Here is a 17,371-nt window from a genome sequence, read left to right on the forward strand (position 1 = left end):
ATTACTTTACCTGGTAAGGTTCATAAAAAAATGCCTCTACACCTTCTGAAAATTCCCTTATTAAGCCAAATGGATTTCCCAAAACATCAAGGCCAAGAATGAGTACATACATCTGCTTAATGGCCTAAAAATGAAACATGAATATTAATCAATTCAGATAATTCTACCTATTATTCTTAGAAGATTAGTATACACACCTAGTTTTCTCAGGTTAACACTCTTACTATTAATTTCAGTATCAAACCATTATCACCTTATTCATCACCATTTTTAGTTTAATGAGCAATCTGATATTATAGTAAAAGATTCTTATGATGTATTTATATAAAAATATCTAAAATGCTTTCATTTGTACAATTACTTATGACAGTTGTTACTACTACCACCGTTTTATAGACTGGGTCAAAGGATGCTCAGGGTCACACAGAAGGTATATGGCAAAAGTGGGATCAATGTGCACATTTTTGGAGTCATGCTCAGTGATCTGTCCATCAGATCACAACTAACTCATATGTTCTGTAAGCTGTATCATAAAATATTAATGAATGCATTTTTAAAGAAAAATGTGAATTATTTAGTTAATAAAGATTTATTTCAAATCCATATTAACCCAGAAAAAACTTCTGACAAGGGCTAAAAATATAAGGACAAACTAAAATGAAATTTGGGTTGGACACAAGTTTGTTTCTACAACTGAGAAAAAGCCATGTTTTAAAATTTTGAAAATGAGGGGCTGGGGATTTAGCTCAGCAGCACAGCACTTGCCTGGCAAGGGCAACATCTTGAGTTCGATTCCCGGTACCAGAAGAGAAACAAAACAAACAAAAAAATAAAATTTTGAAAATGAATACCTCTGTGAAAAATCTGTATGTACATGTATGAGCAGACACATAAAGATTCACTTCTCTATGTAATTCTGTCCCTTTATAACATAATCTCAGACAAACCTGTTTTGAATAGTGTTTTATTACTTCAGATTGTAGTTGAGAAGTTGTATGAAACTGATAGTTGAGTTCAAAAAAGGCAAGCCTGAAAAAAAAAATATGTGTGTGTAGAGATCGTGAAACCAGCAAGAGATTACTAAAGAATGATTTACTTTTAAGTTTTTCTCAAATTCTTTCCTTCTAGTACAATTTTCTGTGTATATCTTTGCACATTCTAGTCAAGCTCCTAAGTCTAATAAAATTCATGCACCTGATATTTTGAAATGTCATCAATATCCACCATTTTCATAGAACTTAAGGACTTAAGAACCTAAGAACTTTCATAGAACCCCACAACCCATTCATGGACCACTTGAACTATTTCTCAATTCTATGGCTCATATAAAAAATATTCAACACATTAAAGTAAAAAGAAAAGATTGCTTAAGAATGGCCAAGGTTAAGACAGGCATAGTGATTCATGCCTGTAATTCAAGTACTCTGGTAGGCTGAGGCAAACAGATCAAAGTTTGAGTCTAGCCTGGGCAATTTATTAGCAAGATGCTGCCCCTGCCCTGCACCAAAAATGAAAAAATGATTTGAGATGTACTTCACTGCAAAGGCCTGGGGCTCAAATCCCAGAAACATATACATACACACAAAGAAAAAAAAAGGCTAAGCTTCAGTTGTTGCAGGTCCTACCTATGAGCTGACAACTGAGGAATCAAATCAGCTTACTTTTATAAACCCATTCACAGCATATAAATATACCCAATAACTGGTAAGTTCTACACTTCTTACTGCTGAATATAAGGGCAATAAGATTAGAAATCTCATCCTACTCTACTGACATCAAATCTATATTCTTTTGACTATTACGTAACTTTGTCTAGGTTCAGAATTCCTTCGTATTTTATTACTAATTTTCACTACTGTTTTCAATAACCTGGGAGAAAGTCTATCCAAAAAGATCATACTTTTCAAAAGTCTCCATTTAGACTCATTGAGTCTCTGGATCAGGTATCTCTTTAGCTTCCATTATGACTCATTCAAATATAAATTTTTGACTATAAGATGTTTAAACTGATATCTTTAATTTTCCTCATCAATGCATTTAATTTGTTCCAGTCATACCGTCTTTGAAAAGTTTTGATCTTATGGCTTAAAACTCACATCTTTCAAGCACTATTATTGTTAGGCCTTCACATCTTTCGAATACTTCCCTAGGCCAGGTTTCCTAAAAGTGTATAAAACTGCAGAGCCTATACCTTTTCTTCTTAAGGAAATTATTTGATAATTATTCTGTAGTTTAGGCAGATAAAATGCTTGACTGTATTCCATTTAAAGGCAAAAGCCAAATTTTAGTGTGATCTGCAATATATTTTACACTCTTTCTTATGCACTAAAATTTTAGGTTAGTATAAATGGATTGTTCATCAGTTTACAGATTTGACTATTAAACATACTTAAAAACTACATCTTGTACATCTGTAAGAGTGGCACCAATACTCTTCAGCAAAAGATTTAAAGAATGAAATGGAATCAGTCCTCCACGTTGTTCAGAATCTTTAGCTTCTTCTCCACCCGAACTCAGTGAAACACTCAGATGTAACTAAAGAGATAAAGGGATAAATATTTTAAAGTACTTTTTTCACACTGACAATTTTAACTTTTCAAAAAAAGTTATCATTTTAAGTTCACACCATAAAAATTTCAAAGTTAACTGGATTATGTTAAAGTTAGTAAGTAGAAAGTTAAAAACAAGTTTAAATCCAACATAGCTTTACTTAAATTGTAAAATTAGCAACATGATTTAGTTCAATTTTATTTTTTGATAAACTTAATATTCACTTTTATATATTCATAATAATAATAGCAGCGTAGTAGGTTACGCTGCTGAAAATAAACATTCCCAGAAGAGTACATTTGATGTTAGAATTAAGTTGGTATGAAGACTGTTAAAAAGCACTTTTGTGCCATACTGCACACTTATCCCATATATATGATTATGCAATAATTTCCTTCAGGTATTATATCAGTATCTTACAGAAATTGTGTCTTAAAAAGATTTAACTTTATTCAATGTCTAATTCTTAAATCAAATATACTTTACAAATTAAAACTAGTACACATGATACATAACATTTTAAAACTTGTCACCAAAATAGCTTTAACAGAAAATTAAGGTAAAATAATGTTAGGTAAAGATATTAATATAGAAACACATGTTATAAGTGATTATTCATTTCTACATAGTGGGGATTTATTTAATAAGTTTTTCAAGTATCATTCATTACTTACTTATATATGTAATTTTAAAGCTTCAAGATTTCTACCCTATTAAGAACATAACTGAATTGCTGCATCCCACTGATGAGATCAAATTAATTTACTACTACCTAGATTATCAGAGATAAGAATGACTTATTTTTCCTATACCTTGATAGGAGATATATGAAAATATTCATAGAGGCTGACTTGTGATTGATCTACCAGCGAAACTGTTTCATATTCTTCTTCAAAAGCTTCTATATCTTTATGGAAAAGCTCAACCTACAAAAAGAACATAAACTATTAAAAACTGAAAGGACATGTCTGCACGAAATATTTAAGCCAATAGATCACACCTTGCAAAAAACTCCTCTATAATATTCAGAATGAATATTGTCCATGATTGGAAGTTACTGCATCAGAAGTTAAACTAACATATTTATTGTTAGGAAAGTTCTGCCTGCCAATCACAAACTGGTAACTATGTATTCTACCGTTCCCTTAAAATCAGTAAAAGCCATCAAGCTTTTCTTCATGTGACTGTGCCTCTTATTTCAAAAAGCCTGTAATGGTTGATACAAGGTGTCAACTCGAGAAGTTTAGCAGTTTAACCAAGCCACTCATCACAGAGCCAAGGTCCTTACTTTGTGAACATCCTCATCCTGGGCAAGAGGAGAGCACAGAGATGGTGTGAGTGCTACACCTGCCAGGTGGGGTAAGGGCAGGGTGTGGAGGTAGCCTGCTTATACTATAAGGGAGGAGAAGAGGTTTATTGCTCTTGTTGCATTGCTGTCTTCTGCTGCCTTGAACTGCTCCCCTGTGCTATGCCACACTGCCTTGGAGCCAGCCGAGTATGGACTGAATGTTATAGTTCTAATTGATATAATATTGATAGACCTAATATTGGTTCTTAAGAATTGTTAAACCTGTGTTATAATGTTCAAGTTGTGAAATGATGAGAATTGCCATGTGTCTGTATCTGGAAACTGGCTTAAAGAAATGTGTCTGGTTGTCAAGTTGACAAGGGGTGGCCTGTGTAGGTTGATACACTGTGTTAACTTGAGAGGTTTAGAAGTTTAACTAAGCAACTCAGCAGCGGACCAGGGTCCTAACTTTGTACACATCCTCATCCTGAGAATGAGGTAAGAGGAGGGCATGGAGATGGTATGAGTGCTACACCTGCCCTGGTGAGGGTGGGGGTGGGGCCTGCTTACAATATAAGGGAGGAAAAGAGGTTTGCTATTTCCCCCTTCTGCTCTTGTTGCTTTTGCTGTCTTCTGCTGCCTTGAACTGTTGCCCCTGTGCATGCCACCCTGCCTTGGAGCCAGATGATTATGGACTGAAACCTCCATAAACCATGAGCTCAATAAATCTAACGTTCCTTAATTCTGGGTATCAGGTATTTTGTCTCAGCAGTCAGAGAAACGTAACCAGACAGGGCCATTAAGCCATTTGATAAACAGACTTTTGGGCGTATTTTTTCCTTTAAACACGATCGCATAACCATTCGCAGCATTTTGTTACCTGCCTTACTGCAGCCTAGGGAGGCTAGTAATATAATTTTTAAAAGGATAAAAATCCTTTATCCCCCACTAGAAACAGTACTGCATGAAGTAATTAGTATTTATTTTCATTCTTGATAATTGTTAATGTGTTTTTCCAAATACTCACAGACCTAAATTGCTTCTATGTGTTGAGAAATGATCCAAGAATTTGAGGATACATTTATAGAGATTATACAATTAAAAAAAACAGAGAAAAAGGAGTGAAGAAAAATGAACAGAATCTTTGAGAAACGTGACAACTGTAAATGAATTAAAAAAGACAAGAGGGGAGAAACAAGCAAAAAAGAAAGGAACAGAAAAAGTACTTGAAGAATATTTCAAATATTGACTGAAGCTCTCAAATTCATTGAAAATATAACCTGTATTTTCAGAAAGTTTAAAGAACTCACTCCAAGTACAGTAAATGCAAATATTCACAATCATGTTAGTAAAAATGTAAAAGTTAGAGAAAAATCTTAGGAGCACAGTGAAGAGAAAAACAATTCATTATATACAAGTCCAATAAGATTAATGTTAATTTTCTCACAGAAACAAGAAGGGAAGAAGGCAATAGATAACATATTCCAAGTGCTAAAAAACCTTCTGACATACAACATAGTTATATCTCAAAATGAAGATAACACAAAGACATTCCAGACAAATAAAATCTAGCATTTGCTCCTAGCAAATCTGCTTTACAAAAAAGTAACAGTATAAAAATTTTAGGCTGAAAGCAAATGACTCCAAACTTTAAAAGCAAATGAAAAAACAAAATGCACCAGTAAAGGTAATAATACAAGACTATATAAATGTATATTTTTCCTTTTTCTCCATAGTTAAACAAAAATATAACGGAAATAAACCTCAGAGACATCTACAAAACACTGAACCCAACAAGAGCAGAATAAACATTCTTTTCAAGGGCATCAGGATTATTCTCCAGTACAGATTATATATTACATAGACATTAAATGTACAGTTAGGCTGATGATATATAGAAAATATATATACATAATAATAGTATGTGGGAAGCAAAAATAGTATGCAGGGAAATAAATAAATGGTAAAGCAATAGTCACAAAAATTTATTGTTGGGGCTGGGGATGTAGCTCAGCAGTACAGTGCCTGCCTGGCAAGTGTGAGGCCAAATTTGATTCCTGATACCAAATAAGAAAATAGTAAAAACAAACAAACAAACAAACAAACAAAAAACTACCAAAAAAATTTATTGTTGGGTTTGTAACATAACAAATGCAGTATGTATAAGAATGATACCACTAAAAAGGGGGGAAATGGAAAAAAGTAATATAGGAGTTACATTTCTGTATCTCACTAGCACTAAACTTTTGTAAATCAGAAAGTAGCTGCTTTGAAACCTGGAGCAATCAATCACTAAAAAAGCTTTGAAAAACTTAAAGAAATATAGTAGAGACATCACTAAAGAAATTTTAAGTGTTTCCCCAATACTATAGCTTGTAACTATATGTCCCCCAAATCCTCATGTGGTCATAGATGGGGATTTTCCAGAGATGACTGGATGTAGGGTCTGTGAATGTGGATTAAGGGTATACCAGAATTAAGAGAGTGGTATTGGATTAACCCACTAATTGGTGGATTAATCTGGATGTGGGTAATGGGAATGGTACCTCCCTGGATGTGGGTGGTACCACCCAGGAGGCTTGAAGACTGTATGGGATAAAAGGGTAAGGGAGGCTTGCTGCTGGTACTTCTGCTGCTGATTTATTGACTGCCCTGCAATGGACTAGTTCTCCTATGCCATGCTACCCTCCCTTGGAGCCACCCAACTATGGAGCTGGAATAAGTCTTTTCTCCTTTAACTTTGGGCATTGGGAATTTTGTCTCAGTGGTGAGAAAACTAAGACACCCAAGAAAATGTTCACTTACTGCAAAGAAAGTACTAAAGGAAGAATAAAGGAGTACAAAAGGTATGAGACATGAAAACAAATTTAAAATGATACACATAAATTGAACTATATCAGTAACAGAAAATATGAATGAATTAAGTAATTCAATCAAGAGGCATAGATGATCAAACAGGTATTAAAAACAAGATTCACCCATACGATGCTTAGAGAAAATATATTTTAAATTATTAATACAGACTAACTGGGGGCTGGGGATTTAGCTCAGCGGCAAAAGCGCCTGCCTGGCAAGCGCAAGGTCGTGAGTTCGGTTCCCGGTACCGGAGAAAAACCAAAAAAAAAAAAAAAACAACAACAAAAAATACAGACTAACTGTAAAAAGATGTGAAATAAAACATCAAACAGGAACCACAAGAAAGGTAAAGTAACTATATAAAACCTGATAAAATATACTTCAAATGTGTTACTAGCAACAAGAGGAACACTTTATAGAGATAAGGTTAATTTATCTAGAATATATAACAATTATGAATATATATGCTCCCAATAAAGCAATAAAAGAGCAATACAATACAGACAGAAATGAAGGAATAAACTAATCCAACAATACTAGCTGGAGACTTTAATAATCTACTTTCAACAATGGGTAGAACTACTAGGCAGGAGAGCATTAAGGAAAGAGAAGACATGAATAATAGAAATTAGCCCTAGCTTAACTCTCAAGTCAACAACAAAAGATGCACTCTTCCCAAAAGCACATGTACATTCTCTAAGAGACACCACATTCTAGGCCATAGAACATACCACAGTATACTTTAAAAGACAGAAATAATATAATCATTCCATAATGGAATGAAATTAGAAACCAATAATAGAAAAAAATTAGGAAACTTATAAATATATAAAAACTAAATAACACTCCTAAAAGGAAAATAGGCACAATAATAAATAAGCAAGTGTCCATAGATAAAGTCAAAAGGGAAAATGAATAATATTTTGTCAAAAAAAAAATGAAGCAAAAGAAGAAAATGGATGGGAAGTGAAAATACTAAAGATGAATGAAAATGAAAACACAACATACCAAAACTTTTGGAACACAGCTAACAGTACTTAGAGGAAAATTTACATACTAAAAATGCCCAAACTAAAAAACAAAAGGAAATTCAAACCACTAAATCTCTTCTCATCTTACAAAATTAAAAAAGAATAAACTAAAGTAGGCAAAAAGAAGGAAATAATTAATGAACCAGAAATGAAAGCAATAGATAGTAGTAAAACTAATGAAAATACAATCAATAAAACAAAAAACTGGTTGTCTGAAATGATCATAGTGTGGACTTGTGGACTTTACTACTTACCAGAGATAAAATAGATTGTAGATAAATACTATCATTAAATTTATGTCAATCAATTAAAATGAAATAGACAAAAGCAGAAGCACACAAACTAGTAAACGTTGGAGCTGCTGGAGCTGGAAATTGGTCATATGTGTGAGTGCCTCAAGCTGTCAAGCTACCTCAGTCTTGAGAAAAACATCCTGCCTGGACAATTACAGTCCTTAGCTGCTATGCAACATCACCTCTTGTGATACTAACTTTGCAAGCGCATAAATAAATGCCCCTAGTGTTGTAGTTCACTCCTTTTGCCCATCAGGTAAGAGGTAACTGCGCCTGAACCCAGCTATTGCCTCTTGTCTTTATTTCCTAAAGCCTCTCGCCATTTTCTCCCAGGGACCACCAAGAGACCACCGAGTCCTACAAGTAAACTTGTCAGAGATTAAATCAGTAATCAAAAAACAAAAACAAACAAAAAAACTACCCAGAAAGGATACCAGGACCCAGAGTGCTTCACTGCATTTTTTCCACACATTCAAAGAAATTAATTCTTTATAACCTTGAATATTTCTCAACTCCTTTTATAAAGTCATTCTTACTCTGACTCCAAAAGAATGTCACAAGAAAATCACAAAGTAGTCTCTTGTGAATATCAACACAAAAACCCTCACCAAAATACTAAAACACCCAAACCTAGCTATATACGTATATCTCACAATAATACCTTATTAACATATGTATTATATATACAGTCAACATCTAAGAAAAACTCACAGACAACATCATATTTAAGGGTGAAAGACTGAAAGCTTTTCTTGTAACAGCAGAAACAACACAAGTATTCTGCTCTCATTTTTATTCAATATTTCACTAGTTTGTAACAGTACAATTAGGGAAGAAAAAGAAATGAAAAGCATTCATATCAGAAAGGAAGAAGTCAATTTACCTCTCTTCTAAGATGACATGAATATATATATGTCCCCTAATGAATATAAACAACAATAATTAGAGCCAACAAATTCACTAAGGTTGTAAAACAGAGTATCAATGCCCAAAACTATACCGGAGGCACTTAGAACCCAAAAAGACATGACCAGAAAAGAACCTCTCCACAACAGCATGGTCAAACTACTAAAAATTCATAACAAAGAAGGAATATTAAATGCTGTCAGAGGTCACTGTGTCTGCTCTTGCAGGGTGGCCTGCCCTAAGGCTGCACAGTGCACTGCTTTTCCTACTTTTATGAGGTCCAAACTCACTCTGCAGAGCCTGTTTAGTTGGCCCAAATTGCTGTTTCTTTTCCTACTTTTAATAAAACTTCATTACATTACAAAAAAGCTATTAGAATGTCCAATCACTTCTAAGGGCAACTCTACTAAAATAACATAAGAGTTCTCAGAAATTCTAAAGCGTAGGAGGACTTTCAATGTTGTATTGTTAAGCCCTCAAACAATTATTATTCCATACTGCAAGGTTATTCTCTAAATCAAAGGAGAAATAAAGGCCTTCTATACGAAGCTGAGAAGCCACTAAGCCAGCATTACATAAAGTACTTAAGGGAATCCTAAACAGAGAGGAAAATGACAATCATGAGACCAAGAAAATGAATATATCTCATTGGGAGGGAAGATAAATAAATGTGAATCAGGAATGAACCAAATTCTAGAAAGACAGCAATATGGCAGGAATTAGTATGTACCTTTCAATAATAGCACTTAATATAAACAGTATTAATTCATCCATTAGAAGAGACTGGGAGACTGGCTCAAAAAAAAAAAAAAACAACAAGAGTCATCTATATTGCCTGCAAGAAACACACATCACCTTCAAAGACATACAGGCTAAAAATCAAAGAATGGAAAACTGATAATCCAAGGAGGAGTACCTATACTTGTATCAGACAAAGTAGACTTTAAGCTAAAATTGTCAGAAGAAGCAAAGAAGGCCACTATTAATAAAGAAAACAATTAACTAAAAAGAAATAACATTTATAAATATTTAAGCTCTGAACATCATTACACTCAATTTCATAAAATAACTTGACATAAAGGGATCAGACAGACCATAATACAATCATAGTGGATGACTTCAAAGCCCAGTCTCAGATATGTTGGGCAAACTGAAACAAAAACAAAACCAAAACCAACAAAGGAAAAAGATCACAGTTAAACTACACCATAGATCCAACAGACTTAATAGACAGCTAATAGGATGTTCCACTCAATAATAAAACATACCTTCTTTTAAACTACCAATGGAACTTTCTCCAAAACAGACCACATTTTAGCCCATAAAGCAAGTCTTAATACAAACAATAAAACTGAAACAATGTCATTCATCCTATCAGATCACAATTTAAACATCAACAGCAAAAGAAACTACACAAACATGTAAAGATTAAACAGGCACACACATTGGAGTGATCAGTGGCTTGTTATACAAATCAAGAAAAAAAATTAAAAAGCTACTAGAATCAAATGATAATGGAAAGAACACATCAGACTCTGTGGGACACAATGAAAACAGTTCTATAAGTTTATAGCTATGAATGCCTACATTAGAAAAAGCGATTCTAAATAAATAATAAAATGACACCATATATCTCAAGGTCCTAAATAAAGAAGAACAAATAAAACCTCAATCAACAAGCCATGCGTGATGGCTCACGCCTCTAATTCCAGCACTCAGGAGGCTGAGGCAAGAGGATTGTTGCAAGTTCGAGACCAGCCTGGACTACAAAGTAAGTTCAGGGCATCCTGAACTGCATAGCAAAACCTTGTCTCAAAAAGACTAAAAAACAAAAAAAACCCCATCAGTCAAGCAGAAGGAAGGAAATAATAAAGATGAGTAGAAGTTAATGTAATAGAGACTAATAGAATATACGCAAAAAATAAAAAATAAAAAACATATGGGAACACCAAATTGAATCATTGGTTCTTTGAAGAGAGAAGATTGATAAACCTTCAAACGTACCAAGAGAGAAGACCCAAATTAATAAAATTAAAATGAAAAGGGTGAAATTACAGATACCACTTAAATCCAGAGGATTATTAGAAATCATATTGTAAAATTATATTCCAATAAATTAGAGAGGCTAGGGATACAGCTCAGCAGCACAAGTGCCTGCAGCAAGTGCAAGGTCCTGAGTTTGATTCCTGGTACAACAAAAAATCCAATAAATTAGAGAATGGATAAATTCCTAGACATAAAAGACCTACCAATACTGAACAAAAAGGATATTAAAAACTTTAAATAGATCAGTAACTATGAGGTTGAAGCAGTAATAAAAGCTCCCCCAACTAAGGAAAGCCTAGTACCCAGTAATTTTACTGCTGAATTTTACCAGAACTTTAAAGAGCAATGAACAGAAATGTTCTCCAAACTTCTTTTTTAAATAGAATTTAGAAATGTAAGGAATGCCTCCAAATTCATTCTACAAAGTTAGCATTTCCCCAACACCACAACTGGATAAGGACTCAAAAACAACAAAAAGTAAAACCAATATCCTTGATAAATATAGATGTACAAGTCCTCAGTAAGATTCTTGCAAAAAGAACTGCCCACCAAGCTCTTATTACAGCATTCTAAGGCTTCACTAGCCTCCTTCTCCAAACTTTTCTAAACTCCTTCCACAAGCCAATCTCAAAGGTTCTAAACCACAAGGTCAGGTACAGTCACAGCAACAATATCATTTTTCATTTCAATTACAACTACAATTGATACCAATTTTCTATATTAGCCAGCTTTGCTGTTCTGGGAGAAAATACCTGACATCCAAAACTTAAAGGAAAAAGATATTTAATGTGATTCATGGTTTCAGGAAATCCATCCTTCAGCTCCAAGGCAGACACACCATGGTGGAAGGGGATGGCTGAACAAAGGTACTCGCTAATGGTGGCCAGGAAACAGTAGGGAAAGTATCAGAGAGGAAGGGGCCATGGATTAGATGTAATAGCTAAGGCATGCCTCCAGACCCATCCAGAAATATGCTTTATTAATCCCTTGGACAGCTCCCAAGCCCACCAAATTGACACAATTAAGCTTAACTGCCACAAAAAGAGATGTGTACACCACTGGAATATAATACAAGACACAGACACGAGCCCATGCGCCTATAGCAATCTGATACTTGTGGATGGAAAACATTTCCTGGAGAAAAGACAATCATTTTAACAAATGGTCATGGGAAACCTGGATATTCACAAGCAAAACATTGAAGTTAGATTCCTACCTCTCAACCTCTACTAAATTCAAACACATCAAAGACTAGATATGAGCCTGAAAGCATTGGAACTACTGGAAGAAAACACAGGGAAACACTTGAAATCATAGGCACATGGAAATACTTCCTGAATAGGATACCAACTGCTCAGGAAATAATATCAAGAATCATCAAATGGAAAAACTTTTCCATAGCAAAGCAAACACTCAATAGAGTAAAGAGACAACTACAGAGTGGGGGAAAAAATCTCTGCTAGCTAGTCTTCTGATGGAGTATTAATATCTATAATATATAAAAACAACAACAAAAATCCTAAATAGTCCAATCAATAAATGGGCAAATGAACTAAAGAGGGACTTTTCAAAAGTCGTCATTAAAATGGTCTATGAAAAAATGTTACACATCTTTAAGTATTATGGAATTACAAATCAAAACTACACTGAGATTCCACTATCATCAAGAATACAAGGAGTAGCAAATGATGAGGAGGATGTGAGGGGGAAAAGCAACCCTCATACACTGTTAGTGGAAATGTAAAGTAGTACACACTATGGAAATCAGAATGAAGAGTCCTCACAAACCTAAAAATAGAAGCACTATTTGATCCAGTGACAATACTGCTTGGTGTATTTATGAAAGATTTAAAGACAACCTATGTCTACAGTAATAAACGCATACCCATGTTTCTCATAGAGCAATTCATAATGCTTAAACTGCAGAAACAGCCTAGATGCCCATCAAGAGATGAACAGATAAAGAAAATGTAGTATATACATACAATGAATTATTAGCCATGAAGAATGAAATCATGTACCTTGCAGGAAAACGGACAGTTCTAGAGACTACCATAGTAAGCAAAATACCCTAGTCACAGAAAGATAAGTATCATATTTATCTAACTATTTTCTCTAATAAGAGCAATCTATGCTGCGTGTGGTAACAGATGCCTGTAATTCCAGCACTTGGGAGGCTGAGGCAGGAGCACTGCTGTGAGTTTGAGATCAGTCACGGATACAAAGTGAGTTCAAGTCCAGCCTGAACTGCATAGTAAAACCCTGTCTCAAAAAAAAAAGGCAATCTAAAAAATAAACAGAGAGGACAGGAAACTAGAGGGAAGAATTTTAAAAATGGGAAAGGAGATTAAGGAGAGGCAGGAAAAAAGGAAGAGTAAAGAGAAATGAAAATAATTAAAATATGTTATTCACATATACCAATTCACCAAAACAAACGTCATTCTTTTCGCTAATATGCACCAATTGAAGAAAAGAAAGAAATGGTACTGGGAAATAAGAGAGTTGCTTGAACAAGAGTAATCTGGGGGGCTGGGAATTTAGCTCAGTGGCACAGTGCCTGCCTAGCAAGCACAAGGTCGTGAGTTCGATTCCCGGTACCAGAAAACAAAACAAAACAAAACAAAAACAAAAAAAAAAGGAAAAAAAGAGTAATCTGGATCCTCACCTCACACCACATGCAAAAAACAAACTCAACTGGATCAAAGATCTAACTGCAGCAGCTAAAACTTTAAAAGTTTTAGAATGTAAGGTTCAGTCATTACCTTGGATTTGGAAAAGGATTCTTAGAAATGAACCAAAAGTATGACTGATAAAAGAGAAAATAATTTGGAATGTATTAACAAATACTTTTGTGCTGCAAAAGACTATGTGAAGAAAGTGAATGTACGACACACAAAACAGGAAAAAAAAATGTGAAAATCACTTATTTGAAAAGGGACCTACAGCTAGAAGATATGAATAACTTTTATTATTCCAAAATAAGAAAATAAATAATCCATTCAGTAATAGGCAAAGGATCCAAATGCACATTTCTCTGTGAAAGAAAAACCACACCGAAAGACGCTCAACATCTTGAGGTAATTGTAAATCAAAAACATAATGAGAGGCACTACCACATCCACTAGTATGGCTAGAATCAAAACCTCAGATAAAACAATTATTAGATAAAGGTCAGCCGGGGCTGCACAATGACTTCAAGACCAGCCTGGCCTTTACAGGCAGACACTGTTTCAAAAAACAACACAAAACAGTTTGTGAATAATTTCCTGGTGGTCTAGCAATTCCACCCATAGGTATGCATCCAAAAGAAATAAAAATTACACAAATACTCATAATATAATCCATAACAGTCAAAATATAGGAACAATCCAAATTTCTATTAACTAACGGGACAGGCAAAATGAGTTATCCATTTAATGGAATATTACTTCACAAAAAGAGGAATGATGTACTGTTACCTGCCACAAGATACATGAACTTTAAAAATGCTACGCTAAGTGAAAGACCCTTCACCAAAGACCATACAATACACTACTGCAAAATAAATAAATAAATAAATAAATACAAACAGCCCGTCGTGGTGGAGCATGCTTATTATCGCAGCACTCGGGAGGCTGAGGTTGGACGATTGTTGGAAGTTAGAGACCAGCCTGGGCTACAAAGTAAGCTCAAGGCCAGCCTGAACAGCATAGCGAGACCCTGTCTCAAAAAAAACCAAAAAACAAAACAAAAAAAAAACTATTTCATATGTCAAATGTTTTAACTGAGAAAAACCTATAGAGCCAGAAAGTATTTTAATGTTTACGTAGAAGCAACCAAGGTGCTCCTTTTGGAGGTGATGAAAATGTTCTAGAATTAGATAGTGGTGATGACTGTACAACTTTGTGAATTCAGTATATACTACTGAATTATATACTACTGAATTAAACATTTCCAATGGGTGAAGTGTATGGTATATAACCTAAATGTTAATAAGCTATATTATGCTGGGTGTGGCAGTGCACGCCTGTAATGCCAGCACTCAGGAGCTGAGGCAAGAGGATCACAAGTCTGAGGCCAGCCTGGGCCACAGAGTGGGTTCAAGGCCAGCTTGGACTACATAGTGAGACCCTGTCTCAAAAAAAAAAAAAGCTATGTTATTAAAAGGTGGAATATACATTTTCTTTGTTTTTATCTATGAAGGTTGTCTCTACATTAAGAATTGTTTCTATGAGTCAGGAAACAAAAAGGCTATATCTGATCCACTATATCACTATGATGTTGGTCTTTCAAACAGTTATCAAAAAGATACTACCTTCTAATTTGCCTTATCTCATTACTCATCAAATATCTTGGTCATACTCCAAAATTTCAAATTAAAGGAAAAGTAACCCAGGAAATAAAAAAAGTGATGCAAACACAAATGATTACCTTTTTTCTTCAGTTCTATCTGATCTCCAACTTTTCTTCCTATTTGCTAATAAGCAAGGGCTTACTTCCATTTTCTATCCTCTAAAAAAATATCATTTCTACACATTTACTTACCACAACAGAAAAAAAGACTTGAAATTTATATTTTTAAAGTGAAACAAAACCATTTTAATATTTAAACATTTTTAATGTTGTTTTTCTGCAGTGCTTCTGTTTCCTGCTTCCCATCAAATGCTACCATTCTAAGTCTTACCTCTGTTTTCTCAGTCACTTCATTTTCTGTCATAAGGTCTGCTAAAGCATAGACAAATCCAAGATCTAACCTGAGATCCATTTCTTGAATCAATACTTTGAAATACCTATGTTACAAAATAGAAAATAGTAAAATATCATTAACTGTACTAAGAAAATCAGATGAGAAGAAAGTATTTGATATACATTATAACTCTGTTTTGTTTTTTTTTTTTTTTGGTTTTTCTCTGGTACCGGGAACCGAACTCACGACCTTGCGCTTGCCAGGCAGGCGCTTTGCCGCTGAGCTAAATCCCCAGCCCTACATTATAACTCTGAAACTTAGGATTCTTAGATGAATAAAAATACATCATGACAACACTGTTTACAAACAACCACAACACAGAAAAACGGCCATGGAAAAATGGCTAGGCCATGGTACACAGTAATACAGCAGAACATTATACATCAGTGGTAATGAATACATCATAGCTACACACAACAAAAATCAATACATTTTTAGTACAAATTTTAATTAAAAAAGCAAGTCCCTGAAGGTTTGTTTAAAGTTTGAAACAATTTTTAGAAAATCAGAAAAAAATTAAAGCTATAAAACACTGAGGTATACATACACAGTAAAACTGTATTTTCAAAAGCAAGGAAATGTAACAGTTCATCTCAGTGGTCAGGTGCAAGAGACAGACTTTTCTGTTCACATTCTATTTACTGAAGTAAGTATTGAGTGAATACAAAAATAATATTTTTATCCTTGTTTCTAAAACTATATATGGTCATTACAGGCATTTTAAACACAGAAACAAATGCATAAAATAATTCACAAGATTTAGAAATAACTATTTTTAACATCTAGGTGTACTTCAGTACAGATTTCTCTTTTGCTTTTATAATTTAATACATTATGGTTAAAATTTTGCTTTATTTGTAATTTATAGAGTACAAATAATTCATATATTTCAACCAAAACATAAAATAAACATGTAAGAAATGTATGAAAACACTTACTTAATACGTGATATCTGGGAATGTCCTGCAGATCTCATGACAATACTGACATCTGTAAAGGGCTTTGGTGCTATAAAGTTTATACATATGATTACTCTTATGGTGCTTTAAGCCAAAATTAAGCACATTCTTCCAATTTAATATACATTAAACAAAAAGAAATGAAATCACTAAATCATGTTAATTAAAACTTCTGATATTTTGCAAGGCTCGTTACAACCCAAATTTCAGACTCTAGGACCGTCTTTTAAAGTAACTTCTAAAAGTCACTGATTTTGAACTAGAAGTCTGCATTAGAATCATCAAGGAAAGTGTGGAACAGATTCTCGGCCCTTATGGCACACCTGCAGAAAGAGGGGCTGACATCTACACAGCCATTAAAAGCTTCCAAGCAGCCTATGTGGAGTGCCTCTAACAGTTTAGCATCCACAGTATGGGCTCTAGGATAGGAAGCCAAGGTGAAACAAAGTAATGTAGGGCTGTAGAGAGTCAAGAGAAAGCAGACAAGAGAGAGAGAGACACAAGAAAGAAAAAAGGTGAAGGAGAAGAATAGCTGCCAAGTTACTGTCATCTGGAGAACACAGGACAGTTTCGCTTGTTTAGAAAAGACTGAATTTAAACTTCCTCATGGTGTATTTAAAGGTCTTAACAGTCACATCAGATTTACAGATTAGTAATCTGGTTTTTAAATTAATATGTCTAAATGTCAATATTTCTATGTGTAAATATATGCATGT

At 34.2% G+C, this 17,371-nt stretch overlaps 1 protein-coding gene across 3 annotated transcripts in view; it reads right to left on the reverse strand.

Moving 5' to 3' along the window:
* The window catches only part of Vps13a (vacuolar protein sorting 13 homolog A (S. cerevisiae)), a gene marked incomplete at its 5' end in the record, with an annotated part of 229,395 nt that overhangs the window by 31,305 nt on the left and 180,719 nt on the right, over positions 1 to 17,371 (reverse strand). For all 3 annotated transcript variants that reach the window (XM_013506545.1, XM_013506546.1, XM_005408304.2), the window contains 6 exon segments: positions 11 to 124; positions 948 to 1,029; positions 2,390 to 2,535; positions 3,363 to 3,476; positions 15,634 to 15,739; positions 16,635 to 16,704. In XM_013506545.1, coding sequence (XP_013361999.1) covers positions 11 to 124; positions 948 to 1,029; positions 2,390 to 2,535; positions 3,363 to 3,476; positions 15,634 to 15,739; positions 16,635 to 16,704 — 632 coding nt within the window.

Source organism: Chinchilla lanigera, unplaced genomic scaffold (assembly GCF_000276665.1).
Source record: "Chinchilla lanigera isolate Chin_1 unplaced genomic scaffold, ChiLan1.0 scaffold00111, whole genome shotgun sequence".
NCBI classification, from domain to species: domain Eukaryota; kingdom Metazoa; phylum Chordata; class Mammalia; order Rodentia; family Chinchillidae; genus Chinchilla; species Chinchilla lanigera.